Raw genomic sequence first — 23,323 nt, forward strand, 5'->3', positions numbered from 1 at the left:
AACTTCTTCCATTCAAGAATGATGGAGGCCACTGTGTTCTTGGGGACCTTCAATGCTGCAGAAATGTTTTGGTACCCTTCCCCAGATCTGTGTCTCGACACAATCCTGTATCTTGAGTTCTACGGACAATTCCTTTTGCCTCATGGCTTGGTTTTTCCTCTGACATGCACTGTCCACTGTGGGACCTTATTTTGACAGGTGTGTGCCTTTTCAAATCATGTCCAATTAATTGAATTTCCCACAGGTGGACTCCAATCAAGTTGTATTAACATCTCAAGGATAATCAATGGAAACACGATGCATCTGAGCTCAATTTTGAGTCTCATAGTAAATGGTCTGAACACTTATGTAAATAAAATATTTATGTTTTTTTATTTTTAATACATTTGCAAAAAAACGAATAAAAAACTATTTTTGCTTTGCCATTATGGGGTATTGTGTGTAGATTGAAGAAAAATGTTTATTTACTAAATTCTAGAATACGGCTGTAATGTAACAAAATTTGGAAAAAGGGAAGGGGTCTGAATACTTTCCAAATGCACTGCATAGCCAAGTTCACTGAATAAGTGTACAGTAATCCTTACTGAAGTAGTAATTACTCAGAATGGCAAAATATCAGATATTTGTTAGTTAATTTTATCACTTACAAACATAAAATAGCTATTTACAGCATAACAATTAACAATACAATTGATGGTCCATATGCTCATAAACAAAAAACACCATACATTTAGTTAATTATTAAAAAACACAATTTCTTAAGATGGGTAACATTATCTGCCAAAGTAACACCTTAAAGCGGCAATCAGCAGTTGAAACAATACCAAAGTCAAATCAAATGTTTTATTTGTCACCTGCGCCGAATACAACAGGTAGACCTTACAGTGAAATGCTTACTTACAAGCCCTTAACCAACAATGCAGTTTAAAAAATATGAATAAGAAATAAAAGTAACAAGTAGTCAAAGAGCAGCAATACAATAATAAAAGCAAGAATATTTACAGCGGGTACCGGTACAGAGTCAATGTGCGGGGGCACTGGTTAGTCAAGGAAATTGAGGTAATATGTACATGTAGGTAGAGTTATTAAAGTGACTATGCATAGATAATAACAGAGAGTAGGCAATGCAAATAGTCTGGGTAGCCATTTTATTAGTTGTTCAGGAGTCTTATGGCTTGGGGGTAGAAGCTGTTTAGAAGCCTCTTGGACCTAGACTTGGTGCTCCGGTACCGCTTGCCATGCAGTAGCACAGAGAACAGTCTATGACTAGGGTGGCTGGAGTCTTTGACAATTTTTATGGTCTTCCTCTGACACCGCCTGGTATAGAGGTCCTGGATGGCAGGAAGTTTGTCCCCAGTGATGTACTGGGCCGTACGCACTACCTTTTGTAGTCCCTTACGGTCGGAGGCCGAGCAGTTGCCATACCAGGCAGTGATGCAACCAGTCAGGATGCTCTCGATGGTGCAGCTGTAGAACCTTTTGAGGATCTGAGGACCCATGCCAAATCCTTTCAATCTCCTGAGGGGGAATAGGTTTTGTCGTGCCCTCACGACTGTCCACAAAGTGGTCTCCCGCCACTGTTTTGGTAAAGCTGGGATGGGGCTGGAGAAATGTAACCACTAGAATGGATAGACAGAGTTATGGATGCAAGGACTGACCATCCATGGTATAAAAATTATATTTGGAACCATGTTTAGAGGCTTTCCAGTGTTTGTTTACATTCACTTTACTTACAAACATTGGAGTAAAACAAGCTTGTATTTTGGGTTCAGATAGGGAATGACAGTTGAACTAAGCTCATGAGGCATTTATTCTTCTAGAATCAATGGGTAAATATCATAAATTTATAAGTAAAAACATGGATGCAGATACAAAAATGGATGTAGCAACTACTGATTGTCCTTTAACATATACACAGACACTGGAAATTAACTTTTTATAGACTTAACTTTTTATAGACTAGCCCGCTGGCCTTACTGGGTCGATAGGAACATTAGCCTGAGCTATGATTGTCTAGTTCTGTTTTTCCTGCCGAGGGGTGCCCTGTACCTGCACCTAGAGGGGAGTAGTTCAAAGTCCGGGTACAGGGGGTGGCTTGGGTATAAAATATTTTTGTGAGAATTGAGGGCCTTGACCTTAAAGATCTCATCCATGCCTGTCTGTTTGACTCCTAGTACCTTGCTTGCTGTGGGGGTAATCCTTCTCAGCATATTTCTCTGGCTGACAGTGGCATTGCCAAACCAACAAACAATACAAAAAGTTAAAATACTCTCAATGAAAGATTTGTAAAACAGAGTCAGTATAGTACAGTCTACATTAAAAGATCCCAGCTTTTTAAGAAAGTACAGTCTCTTTTGACTCTTTTTGTAGATCAGGTCTATACATTCACTCCACTGAAGCTTATTGTCCAAGAGGACACCCAGATATTTGTATTCCTCTACAATCTCTGTTCTGACCTCTGATAGATGTTGCAGAGGTAGGTGTTGTACACTTCCTGAAGTCAATACACATCTCTTTGGTCTTGTTGGTATTGAAGACCAAGTGAGAATCGCCACTACGCTCTACAAAGTCATTTAGGACCGGGCCATGGTGTTCCTCGTCATTATGCAACAGGCTGATCAAGACAGTGTCATCAGCAAACTTAACGAGGTGTCTATCAGGATGGGAAATATTACAACTATTAGTGTAGCTACAGGAGTGGGGACAAAACACATCCCTGTGGAGCCTGTGTTGGTGGTGCGTATGTTCGACACGTGGGGACCTACTTTGACCCACTGTGACCTCTGGCTCAGGAAGTCCAACAGCCACAAAACCAGCCCCCTATTAAAGGAGAAGTCCCTTATGAGTCTCTGACAATGTAAGGCTGGATTGTATTGAAGGCAGAAGAAAAGTCAACAAACAGAACCCTGACATGGGACTAGCCATGGATTTAATCCCTTGCCAGGCCACCCTTGAGTTTCCTGAGAGGGTCCTCTCCACCCTTTGCTTGTATGCCTCCTTGTCCACCAGTATCTGTCTTTTGATCTCACGTTGTACATCTCTTAAAGCCTGTCAATTACCCTCAGCATAAACTGCCATCTACCTATTAAGTAGTTATTTTAGATTTGTTGATACCCAAGGCTTCTTGTTAGGGAATATTTTACAGGTTTTATTAGGCACAACTGACAACACAGAAGTTTACATAATGAACTCACAGATGTTGTTTCAGACTAAGATCAGAGCTGCTGTCCTCAAATACCTCCCACATAAATTAGTACAGTCAAAACAACCTTGGAGACAAGTGATACTATTGTCGTTCCAGATCTGGACAGTTTTAAATGTAGGTTTCTCCCTCTCCAGGAGCCGACAGTAGGTTGGCCGGATGTAGACAACATTGTGGTCTGATGTCCCCAGAGGAGGTCTAGTGGTGGCAGAGAAAGCATTTGGTATTGTCCCATATCACAAATCATGAGTCTTATTTTTCCTAGTATGACATTTCATAATACTGGTGGTACGTGAGCAGGACCTTGTGCAAAGTACAGTTGTTAAAATCTCCTAAAATAAATATGGGTGCGTCGGGGAGATGGATTTCAGTTTCTGTGACAGATTATAAATAATCTCTGATACCTTTGCTATATTAGCTTTTGGTTGAATGTACACAACGGTAATAAACATTTCAGAGAACTCACGGGGCAGATAGTAGGTTCACAATGACACAGAAAGCAGTTCAAGTAGAGGAGTAGACCTGTGAAAAATTAAAATGTTAGTTATTGCCACACTTTCACATAGATGCCAATTATAAACCACAAATTGTAGAACACAAAAAAGGCAAATAGTAGCAGATAAATAGTCAGCTGGTTAAATAAAAGACTGCTCTTAGACTGCCATTGTTTTGGGGAATTAGGGCTATGTCTGTCTATTTCGCAAAATTTTTCACAATGTGTATCTTTAGATTTTTTTGAGCCAGACACCATTTTAACTAGGAGAATATCATATTGGTAATGATGTAAGGCTGGGTAGCAAGCGCTGCTGTCATCAAAAGTTAGCCTTTAAAATGTCAGAAATTACCCATTACTGTTGGAACTCTGAGGCTGCCCCATTGTTTCCCTATGGGGAAATTCTACACGGACATGTCTGTCAAATCTCTCTCAATGTGTATATTTAGATGTTTTAAAAGTCAGACAGTTTTAAAATCAGGAGAATCTCCTCTTTGTAATGATGTAAGGCTTGGCAGCGAGCTCTGTTGTCATCAAACGCTAGCCCCAAAATACTTTTTGCCCTTGGAACCCTGAGCTCTGCCAATTGTTTTCCTATGGAGAGACATGCCGGGCTATTTCGCCAAATATCTCACAATGTGTATATTTAGATTTTTTGAAGTCCGACACAATTTTAAATTAGGAAAATCTCCTCTTTGTAATTATGTAAGTCTGGGCATCAATCACGAGACCAGAAATAGTCAGAAGTGTACATGTTTTCCCTACATCCTCATTACGCTGATGTAAACCCACTTGACACCATCGAGGTGTGCATGTTTACTTTCTACACAAGTTGTTATTTTTCAGTTTCGTCCTAAGAACAGATTGTAGTGGTAAAATAAAAAGGGAAATGGAATTCTAAGCATCACTCCAGTCAAAAGGGGGGGGGGGGGGGGGGTGTAAAGTACTTAATAATTTGCATGTACAAGCCAAGCACCACCACTACGGTCAGTAGCACCAAAGATTTGTATAATTCATCTCGTTGTTTTATCTGTGTTTGCACAGTCAAAGCTGGGGAAAAAAAGTCAATGCAACCAGCCTGAAAACAAAACTGCAATCATTTTCAATATTCTAAGCAATGACTTAGGAATCCATGTGACTAAGAATTAGCTATGCAGCCACTTGTTCTCCTATTGAAATAGAAATTCAGTTCATGAAAATAACTAGCTAGCTAACTACCTAGCCCTGTTCCCCCTAATTTCTAATTTATAAATTATAAATTAGGGGTATTTTAGATGACACCTAGCTAGATACTGTAGTTAGCTACCTATAGCTACTGAATCAACGGATGTCGGGTGGCTATGTTTTGGGGGAGAACATTGTTTGCATTCATTAGCTAGTTAACTTTTGGACCAACACTGTCCACGAGCTTGTGGAAGTGTTTCTGCCTCGTGCAGCAACAGTAGGTGCGTGAGACAGAACTTTACCAGCATCATAGCATATATCAGTGAATCGCTGTGACATATGAAATAGGAGTGACTGTGTAATAACTATGTAAAAAATGTATGAACCTGCTAAATTATTATGACTTGTAGTTTTAGCTAAATCTAACCTTAACCTCATTCTCCTAACCTGCTAGGTTAGTTCTCCTAACCTCGAACGTTAGCCTAACCTGCCACGTTAATTCTCCTAAGCTGCCATGTTAATTATCCTATCCTGCCTAACCAGTTTAGCTAAAATGCTACAAGGAAGCAGCCATGCAAAACAGTCTGTTATGTTTCCATACACCCACTTATTTTTCAACACCCACTTTCAGACACTTCACCAAAGACAACTCTGACTCCACGTGCCGAGACTGATCTACAAAGAACCTTGCATCATAAACAACTACTACTTATTATTTGTAAGTCAGTCAATTTACCCATGACACATTACACCTCCGTTCCGCCAGCAAGAATAAGCAATACCTAGCAAGAATAAGGCCTTGACCTCTGCGATTTCACTTCCAAAATAGTGCTGAGCGATTAACTGTAATTTCTGTAATTTTTTGGTTTTTAAACAGCTCTTTGAGCAACGTCATTTTAATTATTTGAATTCCATTTAGTTAGATTTTTTCTGAGCTCAATGAGTTTCTCTAGAGATAAATCAACTCAAGCCCAAACTGTGCTATGTTAACTCAGCAAAAAAAGAAATGTCCTCTCACTGTCAACTGCATTTATTAACAGCAAACTTAACATGTGTAAATATTTATATGAACATAACAAGATTCAACAACTGAGACAAACTGAACAAGTTCCACAGAGATGTGTCCCTGAACAAAGGGGGGGGGGGTCAAAATCAAAAGTTTGTCAGTATCTGGTGTGGCCACCAGCTGCATTAAGTACTGCAGTGCATCTCCTCGTCTTGAACTGCACCAGATTTGCCAGTTCTTGCTGTGAGATGTTACCCCACTCTTCCACCAAGGCACCTGCAAGTTCCCGGACATTTCTGGGGGGGAATGGCCTTAGCCCTCACCCTCCGATCCAACAGGTCCCAGACGTGCTCAATGGGATTGAGATACGGGCTCTTCACTGGCCATGGCAGAACACTGACATTCCTGTCTTGCAGGAAATCATGCACAGAACGAGCAGTATGGCTGGTGGCATTGTCATGCTGGAGGGTCATGTCAGGATGAGCCTGCAGGAAGGGTACCACGAGGGAGGAGGATGTCTTCCCTGTAACGAACAGCGTGAGATTGCCTGCAATGACAACAAGCTCAGTCCGATGATGCTGTGACACACCGCCCCAGACTATGACGGACCCTCCACCTCCAAATCGAACCCGCTCCAGAGTACAGGCCTCGGTGTAACGCTCATTCATTCGACGATAAACGCGAATCCGACCGTCACCTCTGGTGAGACAAAACCGCGACTCGTCAGTGAAGAGCATTTTTTGCCAGTCCTGTCTGGTCCAGCGACGGTGGGTTTGTGCCCATAGGCAACGTTGTTGCCGGTGATGTCTGGTGAGGACCTGCCTTACAACAGGCCTACAAGCCCTCAGTCCAGCCTCTCAGCCTATTGCGGACAGTCTGAGCACTGACGGAGGGATTGTGCGTTCCTGGTGTAACTCGGGCAGTTGTTGTTGCCATCCTGTACCTGTCCCGCAGGTGTGATGTTCGGATGTACCGATCCTGGGCAGGTGTTGTTACACGTGGTCTGCCACTACGTACACAATCAGCTGTCCGTCCGGTCTCCCTGTAGCACTGTCTTAGGTGTCTCACAGTACGGACATTGCAATTTATTGCCCTGGCCACATCTGCAGTCCTCAAGCCTCCTTGCAGCATGCCTAAGGCACATTCACACAGATGAGCAGGGACCCTGGGCATCTTTCTTTTGGTGTTTTTTAGAGTCAGTAGAAAGGCCTCTTTAGTGTCCTAAGTTTTCATAACTGTTATCTTAATTGCCTACCGTCTGTAAGCTGTTAGTGTCTTAACGACCATTCCACAGGTACATGTTCATTAATTGTTTATGGTTCATTGAACAAGCATGGGAAACAGTGTTTAAACCATTTACAATGAAGATCTGTGAAGTTATTTGGATTTTTACGAATTATCTTTGAAAGACAGGGTCCTGAAAAAGGGACGTTTCTTTTCTTGCTGAGTTTAGTTGTCACACCCTGATCTGTTTCACCTGTCTTTGTGCTTGTCTCCACCCCCCTCCAGGTGTCACCCATCTTCCCCAGTGTATTTATACCCGTGTTCTCTGTTTGTCTGTTGCCAGTTCGTTTTGTTTCGTCAAGCCTACCAGCGTGTTTCCCGTGCTCCTGTCTTTCTCTAGTTCCTGTTTCATAGTTTTCCCAGTTTTGACCATTCTGCCTGCCCTGACCCTGCCTGCCGTTCTGTACCTTTCGGACTCTGCTCTGAATTACTGACCTCTGCCTGCCCTTGATCTGTCGTTTGCCTCCCTCCGTTTTTGTACTATACTTTTGTTGCTTCGAAACTGTCTGGATTTGGGTCTTCTCCTGAGCCTTGACAGTAGTATGAAGTTGTATTTTCCAACAGGCCAATATTATACATAGTTTAGAGAAGAAAACATGGTTATTAACTACAATTACAATAATCCATTGCACGCCTACTTGTCCGGTCTGTGTTTCTTTTATACCTGCTACATAAGAGACAGAAGAACCCATGATCAAGAGAAGAGCCATTCTTATTATACCTCAGTGGAAGATAGCAGTTGCTTAGCAAGGTATCTCTACCTGAAAATACACGAATGCAGTGATTAATAGTTGGTATTTAACAGCCATTACATAAACATTACCTCTTTAAGGAATACCTAGGATAGGATAAAGTAATCCTTCTAACCCCCCCCTCCCCCTTAAAAGAGTTAGATGCACTATTGTAAAGTGGTTGTTCCACTGGATATCATAAGGTGAATGCACCAATTTGTAAGTCGCTCTGGATAAGAGCGTCTGCTAAATGACTTAAATGTAAATGTATTCAGCAGTCATAAAAGTATGCCTTATTTACTTTGAAGAACTACAAAAATAGTGATTTTGCCAGACAGCATAGGCAGATCTATAGAGATGAGATGATGACTTGGAATGAAAGAATAAAGTCATCAAATAAAACAAATGTAATATAGACAACTTAAATATTTTATCAAAATAAAGTAATGTGAATTAATGATGGTTAATAAGTGAAAAGCAGTGATGGGCAGTCACTACCATCAAGGGACTTTAATTAATTGTTTTAGTCTGTGTTGTTACACCTTTCAACCCACATAATGCATAGTGCATTTAATGCCCCCCAAAATTTTGAAACTGAAATGGAAAACCATGTTAATTTTGGTATATCAAACCGAAACCAAACTAAAAAAGCACTAATCGCTCAGCATTAACTCCAAATAAAAGTCCCGCAATGAAGATGGTAAAAATAATACAAATGGTCGAATTAGTAGCATTTTATTAGGAAATGTTAGACCTACAACTTTGTTAAAAAATATCAACAACAAAAAAGTGAACAAATAATATTATAGCATTGACAATATTGTTAACAGTATTAAAAGTAATGATTTACTGCCGTTCTGTACCTTGTCACACCACCCTGGATTACTAACCTCTGCCTGCCCTGACCCTGACTGCCGTTCTGTACCTTTCGGACTCTGCTCTGGATTACTGACCTCTGCCTACTCTTGACCTGTCATTTGCCTGCCCCTGTTTTTGTAATAAACTTTTGTTACTTCGAAACTGTCTGCATCTGGGTCTTCTCTTGAGCCTTGACAGTACGAACTGACCATGACGGACCCAGCAGACTCAGACCATATTCAAAACTTATCAAGAGAAAGACCCTGGTCATCCCTACTGCCTTTAATATGGCGGACTCCCTAAACACAAATGCTTAATTTGTAAACTATGTCTGAGTGTGTCCCTGGCTATCCGTAAAAAAAATAATAATAATTAAAAATATATACACACACATACATACACACAGTTGAAGTCGTAAGTTTACATACACTTAGGTTGGAGTCATTAAAACTCGTTTTCCAACCACTCCACAAATTTCTTGTTAACAAACTATAGTTTTGGCAAGTCGGTTAGGACATCTACTTTGTGCATGACACAAGTCATTTTTCCAACAATTGTTTACAAGATTATTTCAGATTATTTCACTTAATCACAATTCCAATGGGTCAGAAGTTTACATACACTAAGTTGACTGTGCCTTTAAACAGCTTGGAAAATTCCATAAAATGATGTCTTGGCTTTAGAAGCTTCTGGTAGGCTAATTGACATATTTTGAGTCAATTGGAGGTGTACCTGTGGATGTATTTCAAGGCCTAACTTCAAACTCAGTGCCTCTTTGCTTGACATCATGGGAAAAATCAAAAGAAATCAGCCAAGACCTCAGAAAAGAATGGTACAAAAGTACAAAAGTATCTATATCCACAGTAAAACGAGTCCTATATCGACATAACCTGAAAGGCCGCTCAGCAAGGAAGAAGCCACTGCTCCAAAACTGCCATAAAAACGCCTGAATACGGTTTGCAACTGCACATGGGGACAAAGATCATACTTTTTGGAGAAATGTTCTCTGGTTTGATGAAACAAAAATAGAACTGTTTGGCCATAATGACCATCGTTATGTTTGGGGGAAAAAGGGGGAAGCTTGCAAGCCGAAGAACACCATCCCAACCGTGAAGCACGGGGGTGGCAGCATCATGCTGTGGGGGTGCTTTGCTGCAGGAGAGACTGATGCACTTCACAAAATAGATGGCATCATAAGGGTGGAAATTTTTGTGGATATATTGAAGCAACATCTCAAGACATCAGTCAGGAAGTTAAAGCTTGGTCGCAAATGGGTCTTCCAAAATCAAATCAAATTTTATTTGTCACATACACATGGTTAGCAGATGTTAATGCGAGTGTAGCGAAATGCTTGTGCTTCTAGTTCCGACAATGCAGTAATAACCAATGAGTAATCTAACCTAACAATTTCACAACAGCTACCTTATACACACAAGTGTAAAGGGATGATGAATATGTACATAAAGATATATGAATGAGTGATGGTACAGAACGGCATAGGCAAGATGCAGTAGATGGTATAGAGTACAGTATATAAATATGAGATGAGTAATGTAGGGTATGTAAACATTATATTAAGTGGCATTGTTTAAAGTGGCTAGTGATACATTTTTTACATGTATGGCAGCAGCCACTCAATGTTAGTGGTGGCTGTTTAACAGTCTGATGGCCTTGAGATTGAAAAACAGCTTCTGTCTCTCGGTCCCTGCTTTGATGCACCTGTACTGACCTCGCCTTCTGGATGATAGCGGGGTGAACAGGCAGTGGCTCGGGTGGTTGTTGTCCTTGATGATCTTTATGGCCTTCCTGTGACATCGGGTGGTGTAGGTGTCCTGGAGGGCAGGTAGTTTGCCCCCGGTGATGCGTTGTGCAGACCTCACTACCCTCTGGAGAGCCTTCCGGTTGTGGGCGGAGCAGTTACCGTACCAGGCGGTGATACAGCCCGACAGGATGCTTTCGATTGTGCATCTGTAAAAGTTTGTGTGCTTTTGGTGACAAGCCGAATTTCTTCAGCCTCCTGAGGTTGAAGATGCGCTGCTGCGCCTTCTTCACCACGCTGTCTGTATGGGTGGACCAATTCAGTTTGTCCGTGATGTGTACGCCGAGGAACTTAAAACTTACTACCCTCTCCACTACTGTCCCGTCGATGTGGATAGGGGGGTGCTGCTGTTTCCTGAAGTCCACGATCATCTCCTTTATTTTGTTGAGTGTGAGGTTATTTTCCTGACACCACATTCCGAGGGCCCTCACCTCTTCCCTGTAGGCCTTCTCGTCGTTGTTGGTAATCAAGCCTACCACTGTAGTGTCGTCTGCAAACTTGATGATTGAGTTGGAGGCGTGCATGGCCACGCAGTTGTGGGTGAACAGGGAGTACAGGAGAGGGCTCAGAACGCACCCTTGTGGGGCCCCAGTGTTGAGGATCAGCGGGGTGGTGATGTTGTTACCTACCCTCACCATCTGGGGGCGGCCCGTCAGGAAGTCCAGTACCCAGTTGCACAGGGCGGGATCGAGACCCAGGGTCTCGAGCTTGATGACGAGTTTGGAGGGTACTATGGTGTTAAATGCTGAGCTGGAGTCGATGAACAGCATTCTCACATAGGTATTCCTCTTGTCCAGATGGGTTAGGGCAGTGTGCAGTGTTGTTGCGATTGCGTCGTCTGTGGACCTATTGGGGCGGTAAGCAAATTGGAGTGGGTCTAGGGTGGAGGTGATATGGTCCTTGACTAGTCTCTCAAAGCACTTCATGATGACGGAAGTGAGTGCTACGGGGCGGTAGTCGTTTAGCTCAGTTACCTTAGCTTTCTTGGGAACAGGAACAATGGTGGCCCTCTTGAAGCATGTGGGAACAGCAGACTGGGATAAGGATTGATTGAATATCTCCGTAAACACACCACGCGCATGCTCTGAGGACGCGACTGGGGATGTCGTCTGGGCCTGCAGCCTTGCGAGGGTTAATACGTTTAAATGTTTTACTCACGTTGGCTACAGTGAAGGAGAGTCCGCAGGTTTTGGTAGTGGGCCGTGTCAGTGGCACTGTATTGTCCTCAAAGCGAGCAAAAAAGTTATTAGTCTGCCTGGGAGCAAGACATCCTGGTCCGCGACAGGGCTGGTTTTCTTTTTGTAATCCGTGATTGACTGTAGACCCTGCCACATACCTCTTGTGTCTGAGCCGTTGAATTGCGACTCTACTTTGTCTTTATACTGACGCTTAGCTTGTTTGATTGCCTTGCGGGGGGAATAGCTACACTGTTTGTATCCGGTCATGTTTCCAGTCACCTTGCCCTGGTTAAAAGCAGTGGTTCGCGCTTTCAGTGTCGCGCGAATGCTGCCATCAATCCACGGTTTCTGGTGGGGAATGTTTTAATAGTTGCTGTGGGTACGGCATCGCCAATGCACTTGCTAAAATTCGAGACCCTGGAATACGCTCACCGAATCAGCGTATTCGTCAATGTTGTTGTTTGACGCAATGCGGAACATATCCCAATCCACGTGATCGAAGCAATCTTGAAGCGTGGAATCAGATTGGTCGGACCAGCGTTGAACAGACCTGAGAGCGGGAGCTTCCTGTTTTAGTCTCTGTCTATAGGCTGGAAGCAACAAAATGGAGTCGTGGTCAGCTTTTCCGAAAGGAGGGCAGCGGAGGGCCTTATATGCGTCGCGGAAGTTAGAATAACAATGATCCAGGGTTTTACCAGCCCTGGTAGCACAATCGATATGCTGATAGAATTTAGGGAGTTTTGTTTTCAGATTAGCCTTGTTAAAATCCCCGGCTTCAATGAATTTAGCCTCAGGATATGTGGTTTCCAGTTTACATAGAATCAAATAAAGTTCGTTCAGGGCCATCGATGTGTCTGCTTGGGGGGTAATATATGCGGCTGTGATTATAATCAAAGAGAATTCCCTTGGTAGATAATGCGGTCGACATTTGATTGTGAGGAATTCTAAGTCAGGTGAACAGAATGACTTGAGTTCCTGTATGTTGTTATGATCACACCACGTCTCGTTAATCATAAGGCATACCCCCCTCCCCGGCCCTCTTCTTACCAGAAAGATGTTTTGCGTGAAGAAACCAGCTGGCTGTACCGACTCCGATAGCGTGTCTCGAGTGAGCCATGTTTCCGTGAAGCAAAGAACGTTACAGTCTCTGATGTCTCTCTGGAATGCTATCCTTGCTCGGATTTCATCAACCTTGTTGTCAAGAGACTGGACATTGGCGAGTAGTATGCTCGGGAGCGGTGCGCGATGTGCCCGTCTCCGGAGCCTAACCAGAAGACCGCTTCGTCTGCCCCTTTTACGGCGTCGTTGTATTGGTTCGCCGGCTGGGATCCGATCCATAGTCCCGGGTGGTGGGCAAAACACAGGATCCGCTTCGGGAAAGTTGTATTCCTGGTCGTAATGATGGTGAGTTGACGTTGCTCTTATATCCAGTAGTTCCTCCCGACTGTATGTAATAAAACCTAAGATTACCTGGGGTACCAATGTAATAAATAACACGTAAAAAAACTAAATACTGCATAGTTTCCTAGGAACGCGAAGTGAGGCGGCTATCTCTGTCGGCGCAAGCATACTTCCAAAGTTGTTGCAAAATGGCTTAAGGACAACAAAGTCAAGGTATTGGAGTGGCCATCACAAAGCCCTGACCTCAATCCTATAGAAAATTTGTGGGCAGAACTGAAAAAGCGTGTGCGAGCAAGGAGGCCTACAAACCTGGCTCAGTCACACCAGCTCTGTCAGGAGGAATGGCCAAAATTCACACAACTTATTGTGGGAAGCTTGTGGAAGGCTACCCGAAACGTTTGACCCAAGTTAAACCATTTAAAAAGGTCATGCTACCAAATACTAATTGAGTATGTAAACTTCTGACCCACTGGAAATGTGATGAAAGAAATAAAAGCAGAAAAATAAATCACTCTGTACTATTATTCTGACATTTCACATTCTTAAAATAAAGTGGTGATCCTAACTGACCTAAGACAGGCAATTTTTACTCTGATTAAATGTCAGGAATTGTGAAAAACTGAGTTTAAATGTATTTGGCTAAGGTGTATGTAAACTTCCAACTTCAACTATGTACAGTGGGGAGAACAAGTATTTGATACACTGCCGATTTTGCAGGTTTTACTACTTACAACGCATGTAGAGGTCTGTCATTTTTATCATAGGTACACTTCAACTGTGAGAGACGGAATCTAAAACAAAAATCCAGAAAATCACATTGTATGATTTTTAAGTAATTCATTTGCATTTTATTGCATGACATAAGTATTTGATACATCAGAAAAGCAGAACTTAATATTTGGTACAGAAACCTTTGTTTGCAATTACAGAGATCATACGTTTCCTGTAGTTCTTGACCAGGTTTGCACACACTGCAGCAGGGATTTTGGCCCACTCCTCCCTCCAGACCTTCTCCAGATCCTTCAGGTTTCGGGGCTGTCGCTGGGCAATACGGACTTTCAGCTCCCTCCAAAGATTTTCTATTGGGTTCAGGTCTGGAGACTGGCTAGGCCACTCCAGGACCTTGAGATGCTTCTTACGGAGCCACTCCTTAGTTGCCCTGGCTGTGTGTTTCGGGTCGTTGTCATGCTGGAAGACCCAGCCACGACCCATCTTCAATGCTCTTACTGAGGGAAGGAGGTTGTTGGCCAAGATCTCGCGATACATGGCCCCATCCATCCTCCCCTCAATACGGTGCAGTCGTCCTGTCCCCTTTGCAGAAAAGCATCCCCAAAGAATGATGTTTCCACCTCCATGCTTCACGGTTGGGATGGTATTCTTGGGGTTGTACTCATCCTTCTTCTTCTTCCAAACACGGCGAGTGGAGTTTAGACCAAAAAGCTCTATTTTTGTCTCATCAGACCACATGACCTTCTCCCATTCCTCCTCTGGATCATCCAGATGGTCATTGGCAAACTTCAGACGGGCCTGGACATGCGCTGGCTTGAGCAGGGGGACCTTGCGTGCGCTGCAGGATTTTAATCCATGACGGCGTAGTGTGTTACTAATGGTTTTCTTTGAGACTGTGGTCCCAGCTCTCTTCAGGTCATTGACCAGGTCCTGCCGTGTAGTTCTGGGCTGATCCCTAACCTTCCTCATGATCATTGATGCCCCACGAGGTGAGATCTTGCATGGAGCCCCAGACCGAGGGTGATTGACCGGCATCTTGAACTTCTTCCATTTTCTAATAATTGCGCCAACAGTTGTTGCCTTCTCACCAAGCTGCTTGCCTATTGTCCTGTAGCCCATCCCAGCCTTGTGCAGGTCTACAATTTTATCCCTGATGTCCTTACACAGCTCTCTGGTCTTGGCCATTGTGGAGAGGTTGGAGTCTGTTTGATTGAGTGTGTGGACAGGTGTCTTTTATACAGGTAACGAGTTCAAACAGGTGCAGTTAATACAGGTAATGAGTGGAGAACAGGAGGGCTTCTTAAAGAAAAACTAACAGGTCTGTGAGAGCCGGAATTCTTACTGGTTGGTAGGTGATCAAATACTTATGTCATGCAATAAAATGCAAATTAATTACTTAAAAATCATACAATGTGATTTTCTGGATTTTTGTTTTAGATTCCGTCTCTCACAGTTGAAGAGTACCTATGATAAGAATTACAGACCTCTACATGCTTTGTAAGTAGGAAAACCTGCAAAATCGGCAGTGTATCAAATACTTGTTCTCCCCACTGTATATATATATATATATATATATTTTAGTGCCATTTGGTTTGATTAATATAAGGAATCTTTAAATTATTCATACTTTTGATACTTCAGTATATTTTAGCAATTACATTTACTTTTGATACTGAAGTATATTTAAAACCAAATATTTGTAGACTTTCACTTTTACTTGTCATTTTCTATTAAGGTATCTTAACATTTACTCAAGTATAACAATTGGGTACTTTTCCCACAACTGATAACCCATTTATTGATACGATTTTTATTGATGTGATGCTTTAGGTCATGCCCTTTTGTGCCCTATTCGGACGGAATTAGTTTTACTGGGGAGGTCAGGTCTGGGTTTAAGGGTCTCTTTTCCAAGCTTAAAAGGATAAACTTCATGACTTCTGTCGCGTTAACAACAATTGGAAACTCAGAACTGGGAAATCTCAGACTTCAGTGAGTTCAAGACAACTGGGAACTCTGGAAAAAAAACAAGCTCTGACTGGGAAAATAAGTTCTGAAAGGTCATCCAACTCGGAATTCCAAGTCATGGTTCAACCTGATTTCCCCCCCCCGAATTCCCAGTTATCTTGAAAGCACCATATATCCAGAGAATGCCAGACTTTGATGACAAAGTTTTATGAAAAAATGTTCCCACAATGGCCGCCGTGCCACCTTCCTGTTCAAGTGAGCACAGCATAACAAGGTGAGTCAAATAATGTATTGTATGCTACTGCATAAATGATGTAATATGCCAGGGATGTATACTGTATACTGCTATGTATACTGTAGCTAAGAAAGTAATACTGAGTGTATGTTGTGTAGTAAGCTGTTAGTAGCCCACATAACTTAGCCTTCTGTTCTGACTTGGTGGTGCACATGTAGCCTAAAGCCTGTTTTAGAGAAATGTAACAGCATTCAACATGTACTGCACTGACACAAATGACTGATGATTGGTTGAAAGAAATAGATGAGAAGATTGTGGGAGCTGTACTGTTAGATTTCAGTGGAGCCTATGATATGATTGACCATAACCTGTTGTTGAAAAAACATGTGTTATGGCTTTTCAACCTCCGCTTGGAATCTACGATATGGCAATCTATCTAATAGAAGCTTCTGAAATGTTACCCATGGAATATTTGGTGTACCACAAGACAGCTCTCTTGGCCCTCTAATCTTTTATATTTTTGACCTGCCACTGGCAATAAACAAAGCCTGTGTGTCTCTGTATGCTGATGATTCAACCCTATGTGTGTCAGCAACCACAGCTGGTGAAATCACTGCAACCCTAAACAAAGAGTAGTCAGTTTTAGAATTGGTGGCCAGTAATAAACTAGTCCTGAACATCTCTAAAACTAAGAGCATTGAATTTGGTACAAATCATTCCCTAAATTTCAGACCTCAGCTGAATCTGTTAATGAATAATGTGGCTGTTGAGCAAGTCGAGGAGACTAAATTACTTGGAGTTAGCTTGGATTGTAAACTGTCACGGTCAAAACATATTGAGTCAATGGTTGCAAAGATGGGCGAGGTCACACCACACTCCACAAAGGAAGTCCTGCAGGCTCTAGTTTTGTCTAATATTGATTAATGCCCATTCATATGGCACCTTCAAAGGACCTAGAAAAACTGCAGCTGGCTGAGAACAGAGTGGCACGTCTTGCTCTTCACTGTAATCCGAGGGCTAATATCATTACTATGCCAGTCTCTCTTGGCTAAAAGTAGAGGAGACTGACTGCATCACTTATTTTTCTAAGAAACATTAATGTGTTGAATATGACTTTATGTTTTTGCATAGTCAATTTATTCACAGCTCTGACACACACACACACTTACTCCACCAGACATGCCACCAGGGGTCTTTTCACAGTCCCCAAATCCAGAATACAGTCAAGAAAACATAGTGTTATATAGAGCTATGATTACATGGAACTCCCTTCCATCTCAGATTGCTCAAGTGAACAGCAAACCTGGTTTCAGAAAACAGATAAAGCAACCTCACCACACCTCTCCCCTAATTGACCTAGATATGTTGTATGTATGTACTGATATGTAGGCTGTGTGTGATGTTTTAAATGTACTGTATGTATTTCTGTCCTTGAGCTGATCTTGTCTATAAATGTTCTGTGTTATGCAATGTTTAATATTTTGTGTGGACCGCAGGAAGAGGAGCTGCTGCTTTCACAAAAGCTAATGAGGATCCTAATAAAATACCCAATACTGATAGACCTTTTGCACAAAGTAGCAACGCCCACTTCCGCTCAACTTCCTACCCGATACCTAGCTTCCTGTCCCGATTGCGCCCTGTCAGCCTGATTGTAGCCATACTAGCCACGAAGTCGCTCGTTTTAATCATTACCTCAGTATATTAATATAATCATATTTCTATAGCGTTTTTTTAATCATTCTTTTTGAGAATTCTGTTTATCCGTTCAGTTAGTGATTTTTGTAACTCGATTGTGTTCCGTCCTTTTTTGTCTCTTTAGCCAGCAAACGTTAGCTACCAGTACCTAGCTAACGTTAGTGCTAATGACGTCATATTATTAGTTGGTGCAGCATTTTTATTGAAAGTTAGGAAATTAAGAAGATTTCATTGAACTTTCTAGTGGGCTTCGAAGTCTGAAGAAGGGAGCAGTACCTTTGCTATTCCAGTGGAATATTACCATGTCCAAGAGATCCTCATGTCACTGATGGGAAGCATCAACTGCATCTGGGCTGTGGCTTGTCTTTTCACAAAACTAACAGTGTGGGCCTCTTGTGAAGGCGTGGGCCAAGGAGCAATGAGCTACTACCGCAATGCATCTTATCTTTTTTTGCTGTTACCATCCACATTGTCTAAAATCCTTTAGTCCATTTATTGATAAACACTTCTGCTTATACTCCAAACAAAATGTACGTTTCTATTTACATTGACAAGAGAACAGAAAAATGTACCTGAATTATTTAAAATTATTAATTAATTGCACAGGCAGATGTTGGTTTGTTTCTCTTTCATTAATTGAAAGATAAAGGAGCCTGTCCCTTGTTATTTAGTCTTTCCTGCCTAATAACTTTTGCATGTACACATAAGTAGTACCAGTCACCCTTCTCTCTAATTAGTGAGAACACCACTGAGTCTCTATGTATTCTCTCACCTGAAGAGACTATGTGAAGCTGGTCTTCTTCACTGCGCACAAATGTGCAGCCTTGAAAGTTGCTCTCCAGTCTGTAGCCATCCAGGGGCAGTGAAGGAAATGGTGGTGTTCCCTTATGGTGAACTATGGTCACGTTGTGATTGGAGGCTGCTGGTAAGACAGGAGGCTCCCCACCTGTACCTTTCCGAAGTGGGAGTAGACTAAAAGCTTTTCAACAGACATCCCCACGCTGCAGATCAATGGCTTGGATAGAGGGTCAAAGTTATTGTATGCCTCTTCTATCTGGAGAACTGAGAGGTCAGGGAGCGTTCCAAGAAGGGCGCTGTAGAGTGTACTTCTGCAAAGCAGCCGCTGTGGTTAGCCAATCTAAACAATGTACTTGAAACCACCTGAAATTAAATAATTTTATATAGTCAAAGTGTAATAGGATATGACCAGCTACTACCTACTATACTGGCTATTAGGGAATACTCACCTAATCGTTCCTTCTGCCATGCGCTTTTTGGTGGGCTTGATGATGGACATTTTGCCTATGGGCAGAACCTGTAAAAAGACAGTACAAGGGCACCATTCTAAATCTAATCATGAGACAATTTTCACTAAATCATTTATTAGCATTATGATGTTGATATGTGGTACAGCTATTAAAACATAACATAGTCCTTGGCTTATGCCACTGCTGCTCGGCCTCTGTGCAGCTGTGCACAGGTGGGACGACTGGTGTTCCCATCTTGGAATATTAATGCAACTGTGTGGTTGCATAATGCAATGCCAGCAACACATGAACAGTGATGTGTCATTGTTACTGGCTCAGAGGGCTTCAGTACAACCTACGTGGGGATATAAAAATAAAATGATTAGACTATAAAATCACTCAACATGTAGTGACTGGTGCACCAGCCACTAAATTAATTACAGCAATACGGGTTTAACATTTTCTATTAAGAGTATATGCCCTTGTTTAAATGTAATCTAATGCGTCCAACATAACAGAACTTACATAAACAGCAAGGAAGACAACTCAACAATTACTACACTAAGAACGGTTTCATAGACATGGGTTAAGCCTAGTTCCTGTCCCTTTGTCCCTGTTTGAAACTGTTTGGAATAAAAAATAATGAGCAATCATAATGTTAGCTAGCTACTGTAAAAGGCATGTTTTAAACTACGTTACAGCTTTGAGTAAACGTCCTTGTCTGGTCTGATAGGCCACTTGGCTATACTTACCTTCATAGTTGAAAAGTTAACTGGAGACAAAGTTTGAATCATTTTTCCAACTTGGAGGTCGGTGCTTTGCTACTTGTCTTGGTCAGACGATGTACATCCTTTTCCCAGCTCTTGCAAGCGGCTTGAGTAAAACAGTGCCATGGTTGGTAAGGGATTGGCTAATTGCTAGCCACCTTACTAGTTAGCGTGTTAATAGCTAGCTAGCTAAGAGACAAAAAAAAGGACAGAACACAGAAATTTCAACAAGAAATATAAAAAAACGCTCCAGAAATATGATTATATGAATATACTGAGATAATGATAAAACCAGCGACTTCGATACAAGTATGGCTAAAATCAGGCTAACAGGACGCGATCGGAACATGAAGCGATGTATCGGGTAGGAAGTAAAGCGGAAATGGGCGTTGCTACATTGTGCAAAATGTCTATTGGCCCCTCTTTAATGGCCGCAAAATAGTTGTAAACTGTGGATTAGGAAACTAGAAGTGCCCCTGAGTAGAAGCACCGATCTTTTACTGTGACACAATGTACATGCAATAAGTGATTATTGTGACTTTTAATTATTCTTTGTGGGATAAGTAGTATAACATATATTGATAATTGTGCACATTTACCATCATTTTCTCCCTAATTATTAATTTACAAAGTATACAGGACAGGTCTCTTATTCTGAAAGATTCCAAAAATCCATGACCCGGAAGTACTTATTCTTGCCTGCTTTACGGCGGTTAAGGCACAAAGGTAACTAGCTGTAACTTGCATTATCTAAACATGTCTAAAATACAGTTGTTACGGGTGTTTCTCAACGAGCGATTAGCAGTTGCTGTTGATGAGATATTCGGGGCAGTTGAAAAAACAATAACTGAGTACCAGGAAGAAGTTTCCCGTTCAAAGGATGAAAACGACCGTCTGCAAAGGCTGCTTGAAATCGCCCTTAAACCAGAGTTAAAGCTGCACAGAGCAGGTTTGGGTCATTAGTTGGTTTGTCTAGTTACCTTGAATTGTATTTTGTATGTAACAAAATATACTGTATTTATAGGACGATTCTTATCAGCATTTGCGTTTTCTATTTCATGCTGTAAACTCACCTGCTGTCATTGTGTATGATGATTGCAGTCTCATGACAACGTTTGCGTTCTACTTTATTCAGACCTCCAGCAGCTCACTTTCCGTGTGCCTGAAGAGGTTCACCCTGATCAGCAGAAGTGTGTGCAGGAGTGGAGCCCCAGTCCGGGACAGGAGGACCCAGAGTTTACACAGATTAAAGAGGAGCAGGAGGAACCCAGAACCAGTCAGTGGGAAGAGCAGCTTCAAGGGCTAGAAGATGATACCAAAGACTCCATATTCACTCCTGCTTGTGTGAAAGGTGACTGTGATGAGAACCCAACTCTGCACTCATATCTTTATCATGGTCAAAATGAAGTTAACGGAGAGAGAGTCTCTCTACCCAGCACCTCAACTAAACCGATCAATACCGAACCATATGAAGAGGATTACCCGGTATCAGAACTAACCAGTGACTCTCATACTCTTGCTGCAGTAGACTGTTCTGCAGTTCAGAGAGAAAACAGTGCAACTGTCAATGGGATGGAAAGTGGAGTCCCTCAGTCAGGTTTTAAGCGCGGAAAATCAAATAAAACATGGACAGTAAAAAGACAGAGCTCTCGCGTCAATAATAAGGGTAGGAATTCCACAAAGTCCTCCATTCTGAAATCACCCAGTCAAAGTCATAATGCTCCTTGTCATTGTAAGGTGTGTGGCATGTCTTTTCATTACATGGGTTCTTTAGTGAATCATGTGCAAACTCATACAATGGATAAAGAACATCCTTGTGGTGTGTGTGGAAAATGCATCGAATCCACAGAAAGTATGAAAGATCACCTTCAAATTCACAGTGCAGCTAAGTTTTCTTGTAATGTTTGTAGTAAATGTTTTACAAGGAATAGTAAGCTGACAGTGCACATGAGGACTCACACAGGAGAGAAACCACATCACTGTTGTGATTGTGGCCAAAGATTCAGCACTGGGTCCCATCTTAGAGTGCACATGAGGACTCATACAGGCGAGAAACCATATGTCTGTCCTGATTGTGGCATAGGCTTCTTTCAGAGTGAACATCTGAAAGCACACATAAGGATCCACACAGGAGAGAAACCATACCATTGCCGTTTTTGTGACAAATGTTTCAGGACTGGCACCAATCTGACAGGTCACATGAGGACTCACAGGGGAGAAATCATTTAGCTGTGTTCTGTCTGAGAAAATAATGTTGGTGGTCTGAACTTAGCAGAAGTTGGATTTTGTCATTGTTGGACATTATGTATGTCAGTATCTAAGAAGCACTCATGGCTCAAAGATTACATTGTATTCTTTATGAGAAAAAAAACTCAATATAAAAACATAAATCCTCGCTATATCTGCAACTGTTATACCCCTGAACAGGGGAAGTATAGAAATAAATCACACAGAGATGTAGCTTCGGCTTCAAGTCATTTGTAATGAGTGTTTTTCATATAAAATCATCAACCATTTACATGGGGCGGCAGGTAGTCTAGTGGTTAGAGCGTTGGACTAGTAACTGAAAGGTTGCAAGATCGAGTCCCCGAGCTGACAAGGTAAAAATCTGTCGTTCTGCCCCTGAACAAGGCAGTTAACACACTGTTCCTGGGCTGTCATTGAAAATAAGAATATGTTCTTAACTGACTTGCCTAGTTAAATGGAGGTAAAATGTATATTTTGTTTTTAAATGTACAAAATAGAATGTTTCACAAATGCACAAAATATCTTCTCTCAAGCTGTTACAACTGTTCAATAAACCAGTAATTTTTTATTATCCCTCTTAGTATCCCTCTTTAAATGCTTCCTATCAAAACATCCAAGAGGATCATAATGGGACCTTCCTGGACTATGATCAATTTCTGCCACTGCACCCCTCTACTAGCTTGAACCAGAAAATGGATGCTCATTGTCTCGACTCCAGGTGAGCGTAAATGGATGCATGCCTTCTTACCCCGCGTCCGGACTTAAGACTTTCAAACCACTTAGAGCCCATGTACCAGTGGGTTTTCTGCCAGGGTGTTCCCTCCTTGGCTGTGGATGCCCCTCCAGCTAACTCTCCCTGTCCTGGTCAATCAACTGCCTGGGCACAGCCTGGACCACCGCGGCCCCCCTCAGCTGGGCCGTGCACTCTGGATCAGAGCTCTGTCCCTTTGGCTGTTGTGTCCTGCACGCAACCGGCTTCTCAGCAGCCCTCAAGTGAGTTCTGTGGCTCTTTCCTCGCAATCTACTTCGAGACACGGCAGAGGCTGGATCATTCCGGCAATTGTGATAGGGAGTTCAATGGTGAGGCATATATCTGTACCTGGGGCAAAGACTTTGTGTTTTCCTGGGGCAAAAGTTCAGGATATCGCCAGGTTGCTTCCTGAGGCTGTGAGTTAGTCACCGGGGGCTGATACCTTCATGGTTCATGTGGGGTCAAATGACATTATGAAGGGCAGCTTAGAACAGCTGAAGATGGATTTTAAAGAACTGACAAACACCCCATAATATCTGGCCCTCTGTCGT

General features: G+C 42.2%; 1 protein-coding gene and 1 long non-coding RNA gene across 5 annotated transcripts; one reads left to right on the forward strand and one right to left on the reverse strand.

Annotated features, from left to right (window-relative positions):
- Positions 1–829: 829 nt before the first annotated feature.
- Positions 830–20,168, reverse strand: LOC139584544 (uncharacterized). 3 transcript variants are annotated; one of them, XR_011676780.1, is made up of 5 exons: positions 19,760–20,168; positions 19,008–19,362; positions 18,533–18,869; positions 3,669–3,724; positions 830–3,400 (listed from the first exon to the last, which is right to left on the reverse strand). It is a non-coding gene; the product is annotated as an uncharacterized lncRNA (long non-coding RNA). The 3 variants fall into 3 exon arrangements; XR_011676779.1 differs by having other exon boundaries at positions 18,533–18,921; XR_011676781.1 differs by lacking the exons at positions 830–3,400; positions 3,669–3,724 and adding an exon at positions 5,874–6,388 and having other exon boundaries at positions 18,533–18,921.
- Positions 20,169–20,255: 87 nt separating this feature from the next.
- Positions 20,256–22,594, forward strand: LOC139584542 (zinc finger protein 37 homolog). Of its 2 annotated transcripts, none has more exons than XM_071416536.1 (2): positions 20,256–20,500; positions 20,910–22,594. In XM_071416536.1, exons 1-2 carry the CDS (start codon positions 20,449–20,451, stop codon positions 22,001–22,003), a joined length of 1,146 nt encoding a protein of 381 aa, XP_071272637.1. In that variant the 5' UTR covers positions 20,256–20,448; the 3' UTR covers positions 22,004–22,594. The 2 variants fall into 2 exon arrangements, with proteins under 2 accessions (XP_071272637.1, XP_071272636.1); XM_071416535.1 differs by having other exon boundaries at positions 20,431–20,723.
- The last annotated feature ends 729 nt before the right edge of the window (positions 22,595–23,323 follow it).

Source organism: Salvelinus alpinus, chromosome 9 (genome assembly GCF_045679555.1).
Source record: "Salvelinus alpinus chromosome 9, SLU_Salpinus.1, whole genome shotgun sequence".
In the NCBI taxonomy this organism is placed as follows: domain Eukaryota; kingdom Metazoa; phylum Chordata; class Actinopteri; order Salmoniformes; family Salmonidae; genus Salvelinus; species Salvelinus alpinus.

Excerpts from the sequence above, each read along its gene's own strand:
- LOC139584542 (XM_071416535.1), top strand. The coding sequence starts at position 20,531 with ATGTCTAAAATACAGTTGTTACGGGTGTTTCTCAACGAGCGATTAGCA. Across the intron at positions 20,724-20,909 it reads GTTAAAGCTGCACAGAGCAG|ACCTCCAGCAGCTCACTTTC; the intron begins GTTTGGGTCATT and ends TACTTTATTCAG.